This window comes from Empidonax traillii, unplaced genomic scaffold (genome assembly GCF_003031625.1).
Source record: "Empidonax traillii isolate 1590-97213 ecotype Southwest subspecies unplaced genomic scaffold, ASM303162v1 scaffold1311:size157242, whole genome shotgun sequence".
Lineage (NCBI taxonomy): Eukaryota > Metazoa > Chordata > Aves > Passeriformes > Tyrannidae > Empidonax > Empidonax traillii.
In genome coordinates, this window is record NW_020956504.1 from 95,264 (window position 1) to 109,910 (window position 14,647).

Consider the following 14,647-nt stretch of genomic DNA (forward strand, 5'->3'; position numbering starts at 1 on the left):
TGTAGTTAGCATTAACTTACTGTCTCAGTACTTTTCCTATTTTTAATAATACTATTACATTTTTAGGTATTATTTAAAAAGAAAATGAAGTTGCTGCAGAAACTAGAAAGCTCTCTAAAAGATATATAGATATTTCTAATTTGTTTAGCTCTTTTTCTCATGGATATCAGACTAGCATCCTCATGAATAATAGTTGGTCGTGCAAACTGGAATTGGGATGAGCACAAGAATGTAAGAATACAGTTCAGTCGTGGTGGTATAAGGGTAGATATGATGTCATTGGAGGCTGGAAAGCAGTTGGGTGTCAAAAGCAGAGAAACAGAGCCGGATTTCCACATTTTCAACAATCTCATGTACATAGGCAAACTGATGGTGTAAAAGGATTATATTTCACATATTTGATAAGCTTTCAGCTTCCTCATCACAAATTCTTATGAAAAATGTAAGTATGTCTCAGTAACACTTTTTAAAGTGTTAGGTCTATTGCTGCTCCTAAATTTGCAGTGTACTTAAAATCAAATTTCTCCCTGCTGTTAAAACTGAAGAAGTTGTGTTTTTCCTCTTCTAAAAATTAATTAAAAATCTCATTCATAACTTTTCTAATAAAGAAAGACCTTTTGTCATGGTTTTGCTGGTTCTTGGAAACTAAGCAGAAATTTTTTCTCTCCCCCCTGCCCACTGCCTGCAGAGCTGTTAAGTAACACAAAAGAAGCTGCCTTCTAGTTAATGGCCCTCAGAATCTCATATCCTGGGAACCAGGACAGGGAGGAATTCTGGCTGGCTGCTGAGGCTGGAACAAGGTAGGAGCCCAGAGTGGTTTTTGTTCTCAGCTTTGCTGTCAGTTGTGGATTCTGCTTGGATTTTCATCGGAAAGGAACTGTTGTGGGGGTTTTTTTTCCCCTTCCCTGTTCCCATTTGTTTCTTTCTTAGCAGTGATTCTTGTGCACATCAAAGGGAGAGGAAAAACTATACTGCACAATTCAGTCAGCAGGACAAAGTGAGTTTTTCCCCATTGGGTAGGACTTTTTTGTTTTGTTTTTGTTTGTTTTGTTGTTTTCTCTCCATCCTCTCTCTCCCCTTTCTCAGTATGTGGGGGGGAAGGAAACCCACTTTTTTTTTGGTTTCTCCAACACATCCTGGAGGGTGTCACTCCACGTGGCAACCAGCAGTGATACCACAGAGCCCCTGCCAACCAGCACAGAACACTGCAGGCTCTGCATCTCTGGTGATCCAACAGTGCCCCCTGTTGACTGTGGTTAGAATTGCACTAAAGGCCGCAAACTGAACTGCTTATTTTTTTCTTTGCTTGTTTATTGGTTTGTTTTGAAGGGGATTATTTGTGGGTATAGGAGTATTGTTTGGTTGGTTTATGTGTTTTCTTTCATTTTTTCTGCCAATACACATATATCTTTTAATAAAAGGCTGGTTTTTTTCATTTTTCCACAATTTTTTTCCCCTTGATCAGATCCTCTTAATTTTGGATTTACAATTGCTTAGAGGAAGGAGTTTGGGTCTTTCTCATAACTCATCCTCAGTAAAACACTTGTGTCTCATTTAAACTGAGACACCTTTGTAGTTACTTATAAGCATAGTGAGTAAAAAAGTCCTTCTGCTAATTCAGATTGGTCTAACAGTCTCCAAAGTGTTTCCAGAGCCTGCAGAAGAAGGAATACTTTGTTAAATAAATTTCAGTCCTGACAGTCAGATTTATGTAGTGAGAGGGTAATTAATAAAAAATTCTCTTAAACAAAAATGTCTAGCTTTTTAAGATGTATCAGAAATTCGCTTTAGCTGCAAATGGCTTTCACAGGAGATAGCTGTTAAATATCAAGCTGTCTTTATTTTAACAGGGGAAAACCTTAGATTGAAAAGATAAAGAAGATTCCATAAAGTAACAACAAACCTTATATTTTTTTCTAGGAAAAAAAAAAAAAAAAGAATTTTTATAGGGCTCTAGCATTTGCATGCATTTGGAAATTCATTTTGCTTGAGATCTACTTTTAAGCTGGCCTCCCTCCCCGGCCCAGCTTGTTCCCGTCCTGCTTTCTGCTAAAGATGCTGCACAGCAATGCCCGTGACAGAGCATATTCTCTATTGATGTGAAATGCAAACCCCACTCATAGGCTCATTTCCCAGTCCAGCTTTTTCCCCCCCTCAATCACCAGCCAGGTGCCCAATGCCTGGGAAGAGGTTGCCCCAGTGCCTCCAGCTGCCCTACTTCTAGTCAGCAGGTAGGACATGTCTCGTTTGCCACACCCTCTCCTGCCACCCCAGAGAGCCTCCAGCTCCTCCAACCACTCACAAGCAGCCTGCAGCCCCCACTATGCCCTGAAGTAGCTCATTAAGCTTAATGTAGATATCTGTGTGTCTCAGTTTAAATGAGACACAAGTCTTTTGCTGAGGATGAGTTATGAGGAAGACCCAAACTACTCTAAGCAATTGTAAATCCAAAATTAAAAGATTCCAATTGAGAAAAAAGTGGGAAAAAGAAAAAAAACCCCACACCCTTTATTAAAAGATATATGTATATTGGCAGAACAACAAAAGAACACAAAATAAAATCAAACAATAATCCTATACCCCAAAATAATCCCCTTCAAAACAAACAAAGAAACAAATAAAAAGGCAAACAACTCATTTTGCGCCCTTTAGTGCAATTCTAACCACAGTCAGCAGGGGGCACTGTTGGATTACTGGTGGTTGCCACAGGGGGTAGCCTCCGGGTGTGCTGGAGAAGCTGACAGTAATCTTCCCTCCCCCTCACCAGGAAAAGGGAGAGAGGAGGGAAAGAAAGAAAAACGTCCTTCCCAATGGGAACTCACTCTGTCCTGCTGGCTGATTCATATGATGTGGCTTTCCCCTCTCCTTTGATGTGCACAAAAAATGTCTGTCCTGCTGGCTGAATCGTGTGATGTAGCTCCCTCTCCTTTGGTGTGCACAGAAACTGCTGCCAAAAAAAATAGAGGAGGAGGCCTCCCAAACAGTTCTTCGCCAATGAAAATCCAAGCAAAATTCCCAGCTGGCAGGCAGGCCAAGAACAAAGCAGAGCTCCTGTTACCCTGACCTTGTTCCAGCTTCTGCAGCAACCAAACTCCTCCCCCCATTTCCCAGGAGAGGAGAGAAAAAAAAGGAAAAAAAGAACTCCTCACCCCTCCCCACAAAAAAGATCGTGAGGGCCATCAACTTGGAATGTGGTTTTAGCAACCACTTCTTTTGTGTTACTCAATTGCCCAAGCCACAGCCAATCTGCTCATTCAACATCCCCTTTCACAAAGTGGAAAGGGATAAGAAAAAAATTCCTGCTTAGTTTCTAAGAACAAGTAAACCCATGACGCTGTGTTTTGTATGTCTACATTTGTGATGTTTTGAGCTTATGGAGTATTAACTTCATTCTCATGTAGACAACTGAAGAAAGTCAGAAGTGTATTACAGGAGCTGCACCACAAAAGAGTCCTTTTCCCTCACAGGGAAATCCCTACAAAGGGACTGACTTCAGCTACAGGCAGAAATCTAAACTCAAAGGGTGTAAATCTCATTCTGCACCTTTATCTGGTGTGTGGAATGGCAATGTGTAGTAGAGACTATCATGATGTGCAAGATTATATTGCCAGAATGCAACATCTGTTTATTAAGAAAACTGAGAGAGCAGAATCACAGAAACAGAACTGTCTACTTACTGAAATCTCAAAGGTTACATCCATAGGTTGATGCCCAAAAAAAGCAGATAAAACTGTTTAGACAGAGTTTTATGCCTAAAACAGCAAGGTATTTATTTATTTAATGGCCGGGCAGCCTGCCAGCTAGTGCTGGGAAAACAGGCTCCGAGCTGGTTAGGTTAGAATGAGTATTTTATACAGGTTTGGCAATGATTACAATATAACCACATACATATTCATATTATTGCATCATTAGATTACAATATTCATAACAGGTGGAGTTAGGGGCGGAGATTGAGGCGTGGTCTCTATTTTGAGGAATATTATGGTGGTAGATCCTGCCTTACTTCCTCATGGGGTCTCAAATTCTCTCCTTTACATCGGGTGACCTTCGAGACCTTTCATTCTTTCCATTGTTTCGTGTTCTGTTCACTGAGGCTTCAAGAAAGCCTTGGCTTTGGGCCTATTTTACCTATTCAGATGTCACTTTGGCTCCTCTGGATGAGATTTATGGGCGTTGGGTTCTTTCTCCAGTGTTTGTTGTGGTTCCTTTAAGGTCTGATGCCCAGCACGGGACAAAGTCTTCCTGTACAAAATGTAGCTTACAGCAAACGAAATAAAGCTTTCGGTAAACTATAAGTCGTACGGGGGGTAGGGGGGCTCTTATGGGTTTACAGTAAAAGTATGTTGATTAACCCTTCCTGTTTCAAGGTATATACACATATATATAGAAGTTTTGGTTCTAGTACTGTAATAGAAATTTGGAAGAAGAGTAAATTTTACACTACTTGTGAAAAATTTCGGATCTCTTTTTATAAGCATAAATGACTTCATTTATCATCATTTTCCTCATTTATCTTAGGCCAAATAACTTATGGTTTTGGTTTTATGTGGTGTGCCTTCAGCTGCAAGAAATCAAGGATCATGTCTGCTGTAGCACAATTTCTGAAGTTTCTGTGGAAAGAGGGACATACCTTATAAGAGTTGCATAAATTTCTTCCTATTGTTTCCAGGCTTCTTTCACTGAAGGTTGTGTATAATCATTTGGGTTTATAGTTTGCATGAAGAGAACTGACACCAGATTTTGCAGTGATCCAAGAACAAGTGTAAAAATACCACAAAACACAAAGTAATTTTATGATATGCTCACTTAAATACTCCCATGGTACTTAACTAAACAGACAACTGCTCTTTATTTTGAAAGTGTAATACACACACGATAGAAACCAAATATCACCAGCTCTAGAAATAGATCAAACAGAACAGTACTGCTTTAGTTGGGAACTGCCCAAAGGTAGAATTTCTGTCCTATGGAAGAAAATGGCAGAATTTTACAGTGTGAGGACAGGTTCTCATTCCATGAGAAATAAGTTCATTTAATGAGGAGTTTATTTGAATAATATGTCAGAGGAATATAATGGGAAAATTCATGCAGAAAGTAAAAATTGGGTCAGAGCTGATTACAAATAGCATCACTCTAAAACATAACAGCTATTTAAATTCTTTCTGCTAAAATCTGCCATTGTCACTTTGACATATGTCTTATATTTTAGTTAAAATGAAGTTTCACATTTGAATTTTTAGGGTAAAAGTAAGTATCAGTAATTTTTCAGAGATATAGTCAGCAGGCTCTTTATAGGCATCAAGAACTTGACTATCTTACCATGAACTCTTCCTTAGAAGCTCACAAATTCTTTTGGGTGGTCAACAATCTACCCACTTAGTATTTGGAGATGATTTGTCTCAGATCAGAGTCCCCAGTGTAAGTTTTGACAGGACAGAATTAAAAAACTAAGCGTATTGCTAGAGCTATTCTGGCTGAAAAATGACCTAAAGCAGCTGAGAACTTTGTATTATTCCTAAAATTAGGAATAGGAGGAAAAAAATCCTGCAAATTTTCTCACAGAATGGAAAATAGTAAAAGAAAGTTATGAATGCTGATATATTTTGGTTTTGTCAAAAAAGGGAGTGTTCTTTAAATGTTTTCCAGCTGGCATCTTGGTTACTTGCCATCTTAGTGAAAAATGTCAGAAAATCCCTGAAGCATCGTGGAATACATAAACTTTGATCCGTAGCTCTGTCTCTCCATTCACACAAAGGATCATGGGATTTTAATGACTGAAATGGGTCAATACCTTTGATTTATAGCTCATCTAGTGGGGCACTAACCTCGGCACATGTTTGTTTACTGTTATTTGGCTATACAGAGCATGGTAGCATATTATTCTTCATTTTAGGAGCTCAAAAAGAAGGGACTCTATTTTCAGTCACATCAACAATTATCAAAGGTGTGAAACCAAGCACTTGTAATGTGTAGTGCTCAGCCAACCTGGCTGACAGATAAATGCTGAGAAAACTGTAGTTCATTTTGAGCACTGACTGAAGTTTCTCTTACTACCTTCACGAGACTCATCCAATATTAACATCTCCTGCGTTCTTCAAAAGGTGATCATTTCCCTAGTGGTCAAATCTCATTCAGCAATCAAATCAGTGAAGTGATAATTAATTACAATTAATATAGAAACCCCAGGAAACCAAGAATGTGAAATAAAAGATAAGCACTCTACAGTTTTATGATAAAAAGTCAGGGAAAAAGCATACAGGCCACAGAGATGATAAGTAAGCAGGTGCATGAAACATCCAAAAGGAGGAATGGGAAGAGCATGATAAACTTGATGAAGGATGGGCTGCCCACCCCTTTCCAGGCACTGTGCAGGCAGCTTGACAACATCACTCTGCAACAACACAGTGTCTAAAATCACAGCTCTTAGGCTGCAGTGTGTAACAGAGTGCAAATACCCACGGGGGAAATGGTCAGTACACAAATCTTTGGCTTTTCCCTGGCCTTTCAGCATGACTTCAGCCCTGCAGTTTGGACAAAGGTGTGATTCAGTCCTATGATTTGGTTTCTCTTGAAGTGTTTACCTATGAGTTAATCCTGGGCTAGTGGGGTCTACCTGGAGGTTGTCTGTCTCTGCTGTATTCTAAGACTGGGAATTAGGGATTCACATTTGCGTAGGCTCCAGCACGTGGCCCATCACAATGAATCTCTTCTGCTGCATCTTGAAGTGCAAGATTTTTACCTTTTTCACTCTACTGCTCTATGTCTCTGATGCAAAAGAAGTATGATCAAGTACGAACTGGCACACTATGGTAAGAGTGACAAAAGTTTCCTAGAGGGTGGAATTTGTGCCCCTGAGGTGATGGGTATGCAAGGCATCTTCAGCTGCCATCTGTATCCTGGCAAAATTGGTTTGCTGTTCTGGGAGTGGGCAGGCATCCATCAGCTTGGCAGGTGTGTATGCTTCCAGTGCCATGCAGCACCATGCAAAATAAAAATGACCTTCCAAGCTGGGAAGTCTGATGTTCAGTTTATCTTGAATTTCAGTATCCGAAGTGTGTAATCATGTCACTGACAGACTTGAGATTGACTTGCTTCTGAAGAGAGGTACACCAGATTCATCTGCAACTTGTGAGACAGGATGGGAAGAATAATGGTAAAATGAGAATGTTAATTCCTTCTTAGCTTTCCACCAGAAGTTGTACAGATTTAAAAAATTGATTATACTGGTAACTTAGTTTGGTAATTGTCAATGCTCTAAATTTAATATAAATGTACAAAACTTTCCTTATGTATATTGAAATGCCAAAAGAAATTGCAATGAATACTCACAGAAATCATAATACAGTTTTAATATTTTTCACTGAAACAATCTAATAGAAGGGAACATGTCAGAAAAGAATATCATGACTGCAAAACCATGCTGCTAAAAATCTTCTTCTATTCTGCTTTAATTCAAGTATTTAGTTTTGCTTTTACACTTCTCAGTCATTAGTGGAATAAAACTGTTTTGAGCTTAGTACACACTTCATTTGAAGTGCTGAACTCTTTTGCTTCAAAGTACTCTCTTTATCTTCTCTTTATACCCCTGACTATAGCTCACAATTTATCTTAGTTTCTTATCTTTAGACATGAATCCATCCACTGGAAAATGTAAAGCTGAGAATTACCTGAGTAACATAGAATATAGTGCTCCTGTTCAAAATTTTCTCAAAATAAAGGTCATATTTTTCATGCAATTTTGACAAAAGTGTCGAAAGTCTCAGGGTTGTTGTCTCAAAACAGCTGCTTCTCTCAACCCTGCAGAGTGCAGTGCTGAGACTACCAAGTGACTTTGCAGACTAGAACACCTTCTGTGATGAGTCACTACTCACAGCATTCTCCATTCTGCAACACAACACAGAATGTTGGTCCAACATTGTATATAATTCAATCAAAGTTTAAGGAGGTGTCGTTTTCAGGATTTATGTTCCTTTGACATAGCAGTAAAAGCACGCAAAAAGGTAAAAACATTTATCCAAATGTTACAATCTGTCACTGTCATAAAATTCAGAACAAAAATTAAAGCTAATTAAAATTAGGAGGTAAATGACTGTATTTTGGGTTGAATAACTGTGAGGAAGGAATCTGGGAACTAAATTCATTTGTGCTGAGGTAAAATGCACTTTAAAAGATAGGTCTTTCTAACCAAGGGCAGAAGTTCTACACAGATAAAATATTTGCATATTAAGATAAATAAGATAAATGTTGGTGAAACTAAAGACTGGCATAGTACTTTCAAACTCAATATTGCAAAAAAAAAAAAATACTGATGATTCCTAAAATGATGGAAACTTAACAGTCTCTTTTTTAACCAAATAAATCAAAATGTCCTTGGTACAACAGAGACATGGACATATTGGAGAGAGTCTGGAGAAGGGACACAAAGATGATCAGAGTCTAGAGTACCTGTCCTATGAAGAAAGGCTGAGAACTCTGGGACTGTTTGGCTTTTAGAAGAGAAGACTCAGGGGGAAAATTATCCATTTGTCTGAAGGAAAGGTGCAGAGATGGTGGAGCCAAGCTCTTTCTAGTGGTGCCCACTGACAGGACAAGAGGCAATGGCCACAAACTTATGTACAGTAGGTGCCATCAGGAAACACTTTGTTACTGGAAGGGTGACTGAGCATCGGTACAGTTTGCCCAGGGAGGTTGTGGAGTCTCCACCCTGGAGATAATCAAAAGCTGTCTGAACATGGTCCTCACTGGACACCTGGATTTAGGTGGTCCTGCTTGAAAAGAAGGGTTGGGCAGGATGAACTGCAGAGGTCCCTTCCAACCAGAACCACTCTGTGATTCCATTTTTAAGTACCAGGTTCAAGAGAACACCTTTCATTGCTGTCTGCTTGATCAGTCTCTCTCAGGAAGTTGCCAGTGTTATCCAGAAATCTCCTAGATTTCATGTGCCCTGCTGTATTGTCCTTCCAAGTGTGGATAAAATTCCCCATGAGGACTAGGCTCTGTGAACATGAGGCTTCTTCCAATTGTTTGAGAAAGTCCCATCTATCCTCTCCCTGATCAAGAAGTCCATACCACATACCCACTATGACAGCAGCCATATTGCTTTCCTGTTAATCTTGGCCCATAAATTCTCCACAGACTCCTGACCCATCCCTGGGCAGAGATCCCATGCATTTCTCCAACTGTCTCATAAAAAGTAGAACGTCTCACTTGTTTCATGTTTCATGTTTCTCTGATCCCCATAAGGTCATAGCTTCATAACTGTACACAGACTTCTAATTCCTCCTGGCTATTCCCCAGGAATGTATATCTGGGTTACAGTTCACATAATGATAACACTGAAATTAGCATTAGTTCTTCAGCATGTATGCTGACACCACTTGTTTAGAAGGTTTCATCTGCAAATATTGTCTCTTACTCATGGTACTTAGGTAGAGCCTCCCAGTGAGAAGGTAAAGAACAGTTACAACTTCATGCTTGTATCTAAGAAGGGGAGGATATATTTTTAAAGTTTTTCAATATTTGTGTTTGTTTGACAATAGAAGTTTTAATCAATATGCAATGTCTGATACTGTGCAGTGACTTAAAGAATTGCCAGCTGAATTAATGGTACGATTGAAAGTCGATCAATGAGTTTAAAATGTAGTTATGGCAGAGATACTATAAAGCAAGTCTCATTGTTTCTATAAAAGAATGCAAGCGAGACCCAGGTAATCATCTGCCAATTTTTGCCAGTCATTTGTCAATGGATGTTTTCTTCCATAGTTTTAAACTGCAAGAGGAAGCCATGTATGTTACATTGCAGAAACTGTTATGACTGACTCTAGAGATTCAACAATTCAAGCCTTAGCATAGCGTAGAAGGATAAGTCCATGGACATGACAAACTACTCCAGTTACTGAGGTCTAAAGGAAGGTGCTAACCTTACATGGTAAACATACAGCAATGGCCTGGGTGGTTGTATCTGCACTCATTTTTTTTTTTTTTTGACCGGTCAGAAAGCAAATGAAGTTCTGAAAAACATATTTGACTTGTTCTGGGGTAATGATCAGTTGACACAGTAGCACTGACTGTAAGCACTTCCTGTTTGCTCCCTTGAAATATAAAATTTACCTTATATTTGGAGTTGCCTCATACTCATGCCAGTGTAGTGACCTCATAAAATCCTTATTGTACTCAACACCAGTGTACTAACCTCTTAAATTATCTGGAAGCAGGTTTTGGTCTCTGGATTTAAAAGAGTAAATAAATGTAACCAGTGCTGAATGGAAAAAAGAAGAAATTATGAACAATGAAGATAAGAAACACAGCAAAAAAAAGTGAGTTTTTTTCTATTGTCTGATTCACGTGAAACGCTGAGTGGTTTAAATAAACATGCTGAAAAGCTGAAAAAAACCGAGAAAATGCATAATTTCTGCTAGCTTTGAAAGGGTTAAGACATCACTCTAAGGAAATACTTAGTGGATTTTATACAGAAATGGAAATGAAAAGCTTATTTCTGTGTTTGTATTATTTATCCAATATCTTCATTTACAGAATCTGACTGTATCTTTATGCCCGTACTTGTGTAGAGGTGTTTCAAATATATTAACAACTCTTCAATAAATCTCAGTTTTATGACTTTTTTACAGCATTATAAAACAGAACATAGAAAGTTCTAATGGACAGTATGTTCACAAGCACTACCAATGCATGCTCTTCCATCTTCTGCCGGCTTGTAAGGATCAGTATGGAGACATTTGTAGCTGCCTTCAGTGTTAATGCATGTAGAAGAAGAAGGGCATGGTGGATTAATTTTATTTTCACATTCATTGATGTCTGCAAAATAAATACACACTGATCAATAACAATTACAAATTACAGAAGGATTACTAATCTCTCACCAACACCTTTCACACGGATTTGTAAATCAACGGTATTGTATGCTTTCAATGAGACGTGGATACTACCAAAGATCCTTATTGATATTGTTTAAAGCACAAAAAGGGTATTTTTGTTTTGTTTGTTTTGTTTTGTTCTTTTGTTTGTTTGATTTTAAGGTGGAAATGATGAAACAAAAAAAAAAGTTGCTTTGGTAATTCGCCAAAACCTAAAAAAGGCAATTGGCTGAATTTTCAAAAATGCAGACCCTAAACCTGAGAGCTGTTCTTGCATGTGCTCTAAGACTTTGGGTTCCTCTATAAACTATTTTCATCCTGTGCTCTATAGAGATAGAGAAATTCATAATGCTGAAAAAGTTCTATACACTTCTAGGAATGACTTTAAGGAGTCAAGATTTCAGGTTACCTTTGGTGACAAAATTTATAACAGTGATTTCTGATATCAATGCAAATATGTTTTTTTCTGGATGCTATATAAATTCTGTAAAATTACAATGTCCTGGCAAAATGATGAGCAGATGAACAATTAGCATGGGAAAACGTGCATAAACATATTGTTCTTGATGCCATTCAAGACCTTTTTCTCTCATCCTTTGGTTATGATGAAATGGAAGACAGTATGCAGTGCAGGAGAAAAGTACTTAGGGAGGGATAGAAGGGGTTCTTTTTCTTATTTCTGCACCTTTCTTTTTTTTTTTTTTTGTATAATATTTACTTGCATCACTGAATTCAATTGAATAAAAATAGATGTCCAGTATTATTTCAGTTAGTTTTCTATTGGTCCTGTTTATTTGACAGTTTGTTTAATGTCTCTGACCAATGGTCCTGGGAAGCACTACAAGCCCATATGTAGGCTGCTAGCTGAGTCTTCAGTGTCTCCTCTTTTTGGTTTATTTCTTTCCTTTTCTACACAATGTTTGATCTGCTACTTCAAGTTAAGTAGTTGTTTTCGATCAGTATTAGAAACTGACCTTGTAGGAACAATTTACTGACTTTAACATTGTCGCTAAGGGAATTCTATAATTGTAAATAGGATCAAGATTGATTCAAATTTTAATACAAAACAGTAGATGTATCGAATGCTAGCTATCAACTTAGGCAGTCAAAACACTAATCATACAAGGAATAATCTTAAACTTGAGAACCCTTAAGAAACAATAACTTTAATAACACCAATCTGAGGAAAGAAAAGAATCTGTTGTTCAGGATGAAGTTATCTGAGTAAGAGTTATTTCCTTCAAAGTTACGTTTTAGCTTAATGACCATTGGCTTCATCATTGTGTAGGAAACAGAACCTGTACAGCCTTTGTCTGTACTGTAATTCAAACGTGTGCTTTCATCTCCTGCAGATCCGTAGTCTGATAACTAGCTAACTCTTTTCTTCATCACTAAATAGTTTATGTCAGACCTTACCAGCCTACTCTACTACTCAAAGAACAGCACCTTACTAAAGTAAACACAGTTATGTATCAGGAGTATGATAGCACTTAATATAAAGCAAGGTAGCATATTTTAGCACCAAACCACTTCCTGAATCAATAGAAATGATTTCTATCAAAGTCCAAGTTAACAAGCAGGAATTAACAGCTCTCAGAATCCTATCTTTTTGTCAACAAGCCACTCTGCCTTTTCCAGAGTAGCATATAATTTTGAAACCATCTGCAGAAATGCTAAGCTCTATCCTCATCATTATGTTGCTTGATTTACTCCTAATTTGCTGAACATTTAAAAGAATGCAAACACATTGCACAGACATGCGTGGAACAAAGTGCTTTCTACTGTAAAACTGAAGTAGCATCTGCATAAGTGGGTTTTGATGGTTTTCCTTTAATACCAGCATCACTTATTTATTATATGCAGCAGCTTGTTCTCCTGCAGCAGATATACAGTCTTTTGTTTACATTACTGAACATATTAAAAGAAACTAGGACAAGGAATGATTCACTCATTTAACTTATTTATTCACTTCTCTGCCAGAACATTAATCTATTGAAAAGGTTTTATTATAATTCATTTAACAGCTTTATTTCTTTATATGGTATTTACGTGGGTGGAATTCAGTGGATAAATAGGGTTTGAATAAAGGAAAGAGCTGCAAAATTCATTTGACTTTTTCCATACCAGGTATACAATTAGAATGAATAGTTTTCTATTCTGCTATCACAGAAATACCGATAAGCAGACTTTACTGAGGATCAGCTGCAGCACTTGCATTCAAATGAATTTACCACTATCTAGAATATATTCCTAAATATGGTCTTTTCAAGTTTAGTTTTCTCTCATGTTCCTATAAAGCAGAGCAGTTTGAGCATGTGTGTATACATATATATGTATACGTATATTTGAGAGTATATACACGCACACACACCATTCTAATAATAATAATGGCCAGTCTTTGTGAATGAAGATCCGGGGAAGGTCTTTACACCTTCCAGCCTGTGCACTGAATTTTTTTTAGGTGAGACACAGTGTGCGTGGAACTGAGCCCACCCTTTAATCCTGAGGTTCATCTGCCGGGGCCAAGCGAGCTTGGACGGTGGCAGCGAGGTCCTCAGGATGTAGATGGATTGCCTTACAGGGCTAACGAGCTCCATCTGCCCGGGGAGTGACCCTGACCGGGAATCGAACCAAGGCCTCGGCGGTGACAGCGCTGCATCCTTAACCACTAGACCACTGGGGGCTCCTAACACCATTATAAGCACACACATTTGAAATGTGAATAGAGAGAATTCATCCTTCATAGTGTGAAGAGTGAAAGTCTTGAAATATTTGCCACATTTTCCTTCTTTCTAACCTGCGCTATTGGACAGTAAAAATAAGACAAAAAGGAAACAGAAGGTAAAAGAATGATTAAATTAACAGAAAAGTATTCCCATGAAAATGTCCATGAAGTGTTGAAATAAAATATCTTTTTGCTTATTTTTCACCTGCTCTACTTTTGCACCTGCAGAAGTAATTAAATTGTGGCAAATCTTTTCACAGCTATTTGGGAGAGGAAGGTTAGACCTAAAGTGATTATTAATTCACTTAATTTCACTTATTCACTTCACAGTGATTGTTAATTCACTTAATTTCACTTATTCAAGGTATTTTTTTTTCCGCTTTTACTTAAATTATTAGCATGACACATGACCTAGTGGTGTAGAGCTCAATTTCTATCTAGAGTGTCCATTCAAACAATGCTAGGAAAATGACAACTGTCTGTCTGCTGTTATGCTGAATGTAGGAGGAAGCAATGTATAATTCTGCTTTTTTTTTTTCCCTATTGGGTGTTAATAATTCTATTTTTACTTAATTAGGTGATTTTTAGTGTTATTTTCCTACCATCGATTTGATTGCTGAATTAGGATGGGTAGAGATTGAGATAGCAATTCTGGAGTGAGGAGAGTTTCACATAATCGTGTTATTTTACTTATAACCCTAGAAGGTTGACTACAAAAAAGCATAGGAGAGAGTTCACTTCTGATGAGCTCTGCTGGACTTTACATATTAGAAATTTCAGAAATAATGATAATACATGATACAATAAAAATATAATATAATAAAAAAAGATACCTGTACAAATAGGAGCCTCAAAGTTCCATCCTTTACTTGTACAGGTTAATTCCTCTTCTCCTTGTAACTGAAATCCATAGTGACATGTGTACGTCACTGTAGATTTTCCAGATTCTGAGCAGTGTACAAAATCACCGTTTTCCACACTTTTTGGTGTTCCACATGTTTCCTCTACAAATAAAAAAAACTGTGTTCCAGGCTTTTTAAAAATTACC

General features: G+C 37.8%; 1 protein-coding gene across 1 annotated transcript in view; it reads right to left on the reverse strand.

Moving 5' to 3' along the window:
* Positions 1-10,654: 10,654 nt before the first annotated feature.
* Positions 10,655-14,647, reverse strand: part of TPO (thyroid peroxidase) — a 36,936-nt gene continuing 32,943 nt past the window's right edge. Inside the window, exons 12-13 of the mRNA XM_027906523.1 lie at positions 14,433-14,603; positions 10,655-10,815 (exon numbers count right to left, since the gene is read on the reverse strand). Coding sequence (XP_027762324.1) covers positions 10,655-10,815; positions 14,433-14,603 — 332 coding nt within the window. The remainder of the gene's footprint in view (positions 10,816-14,432; positions 14,604-14,647) is intronic.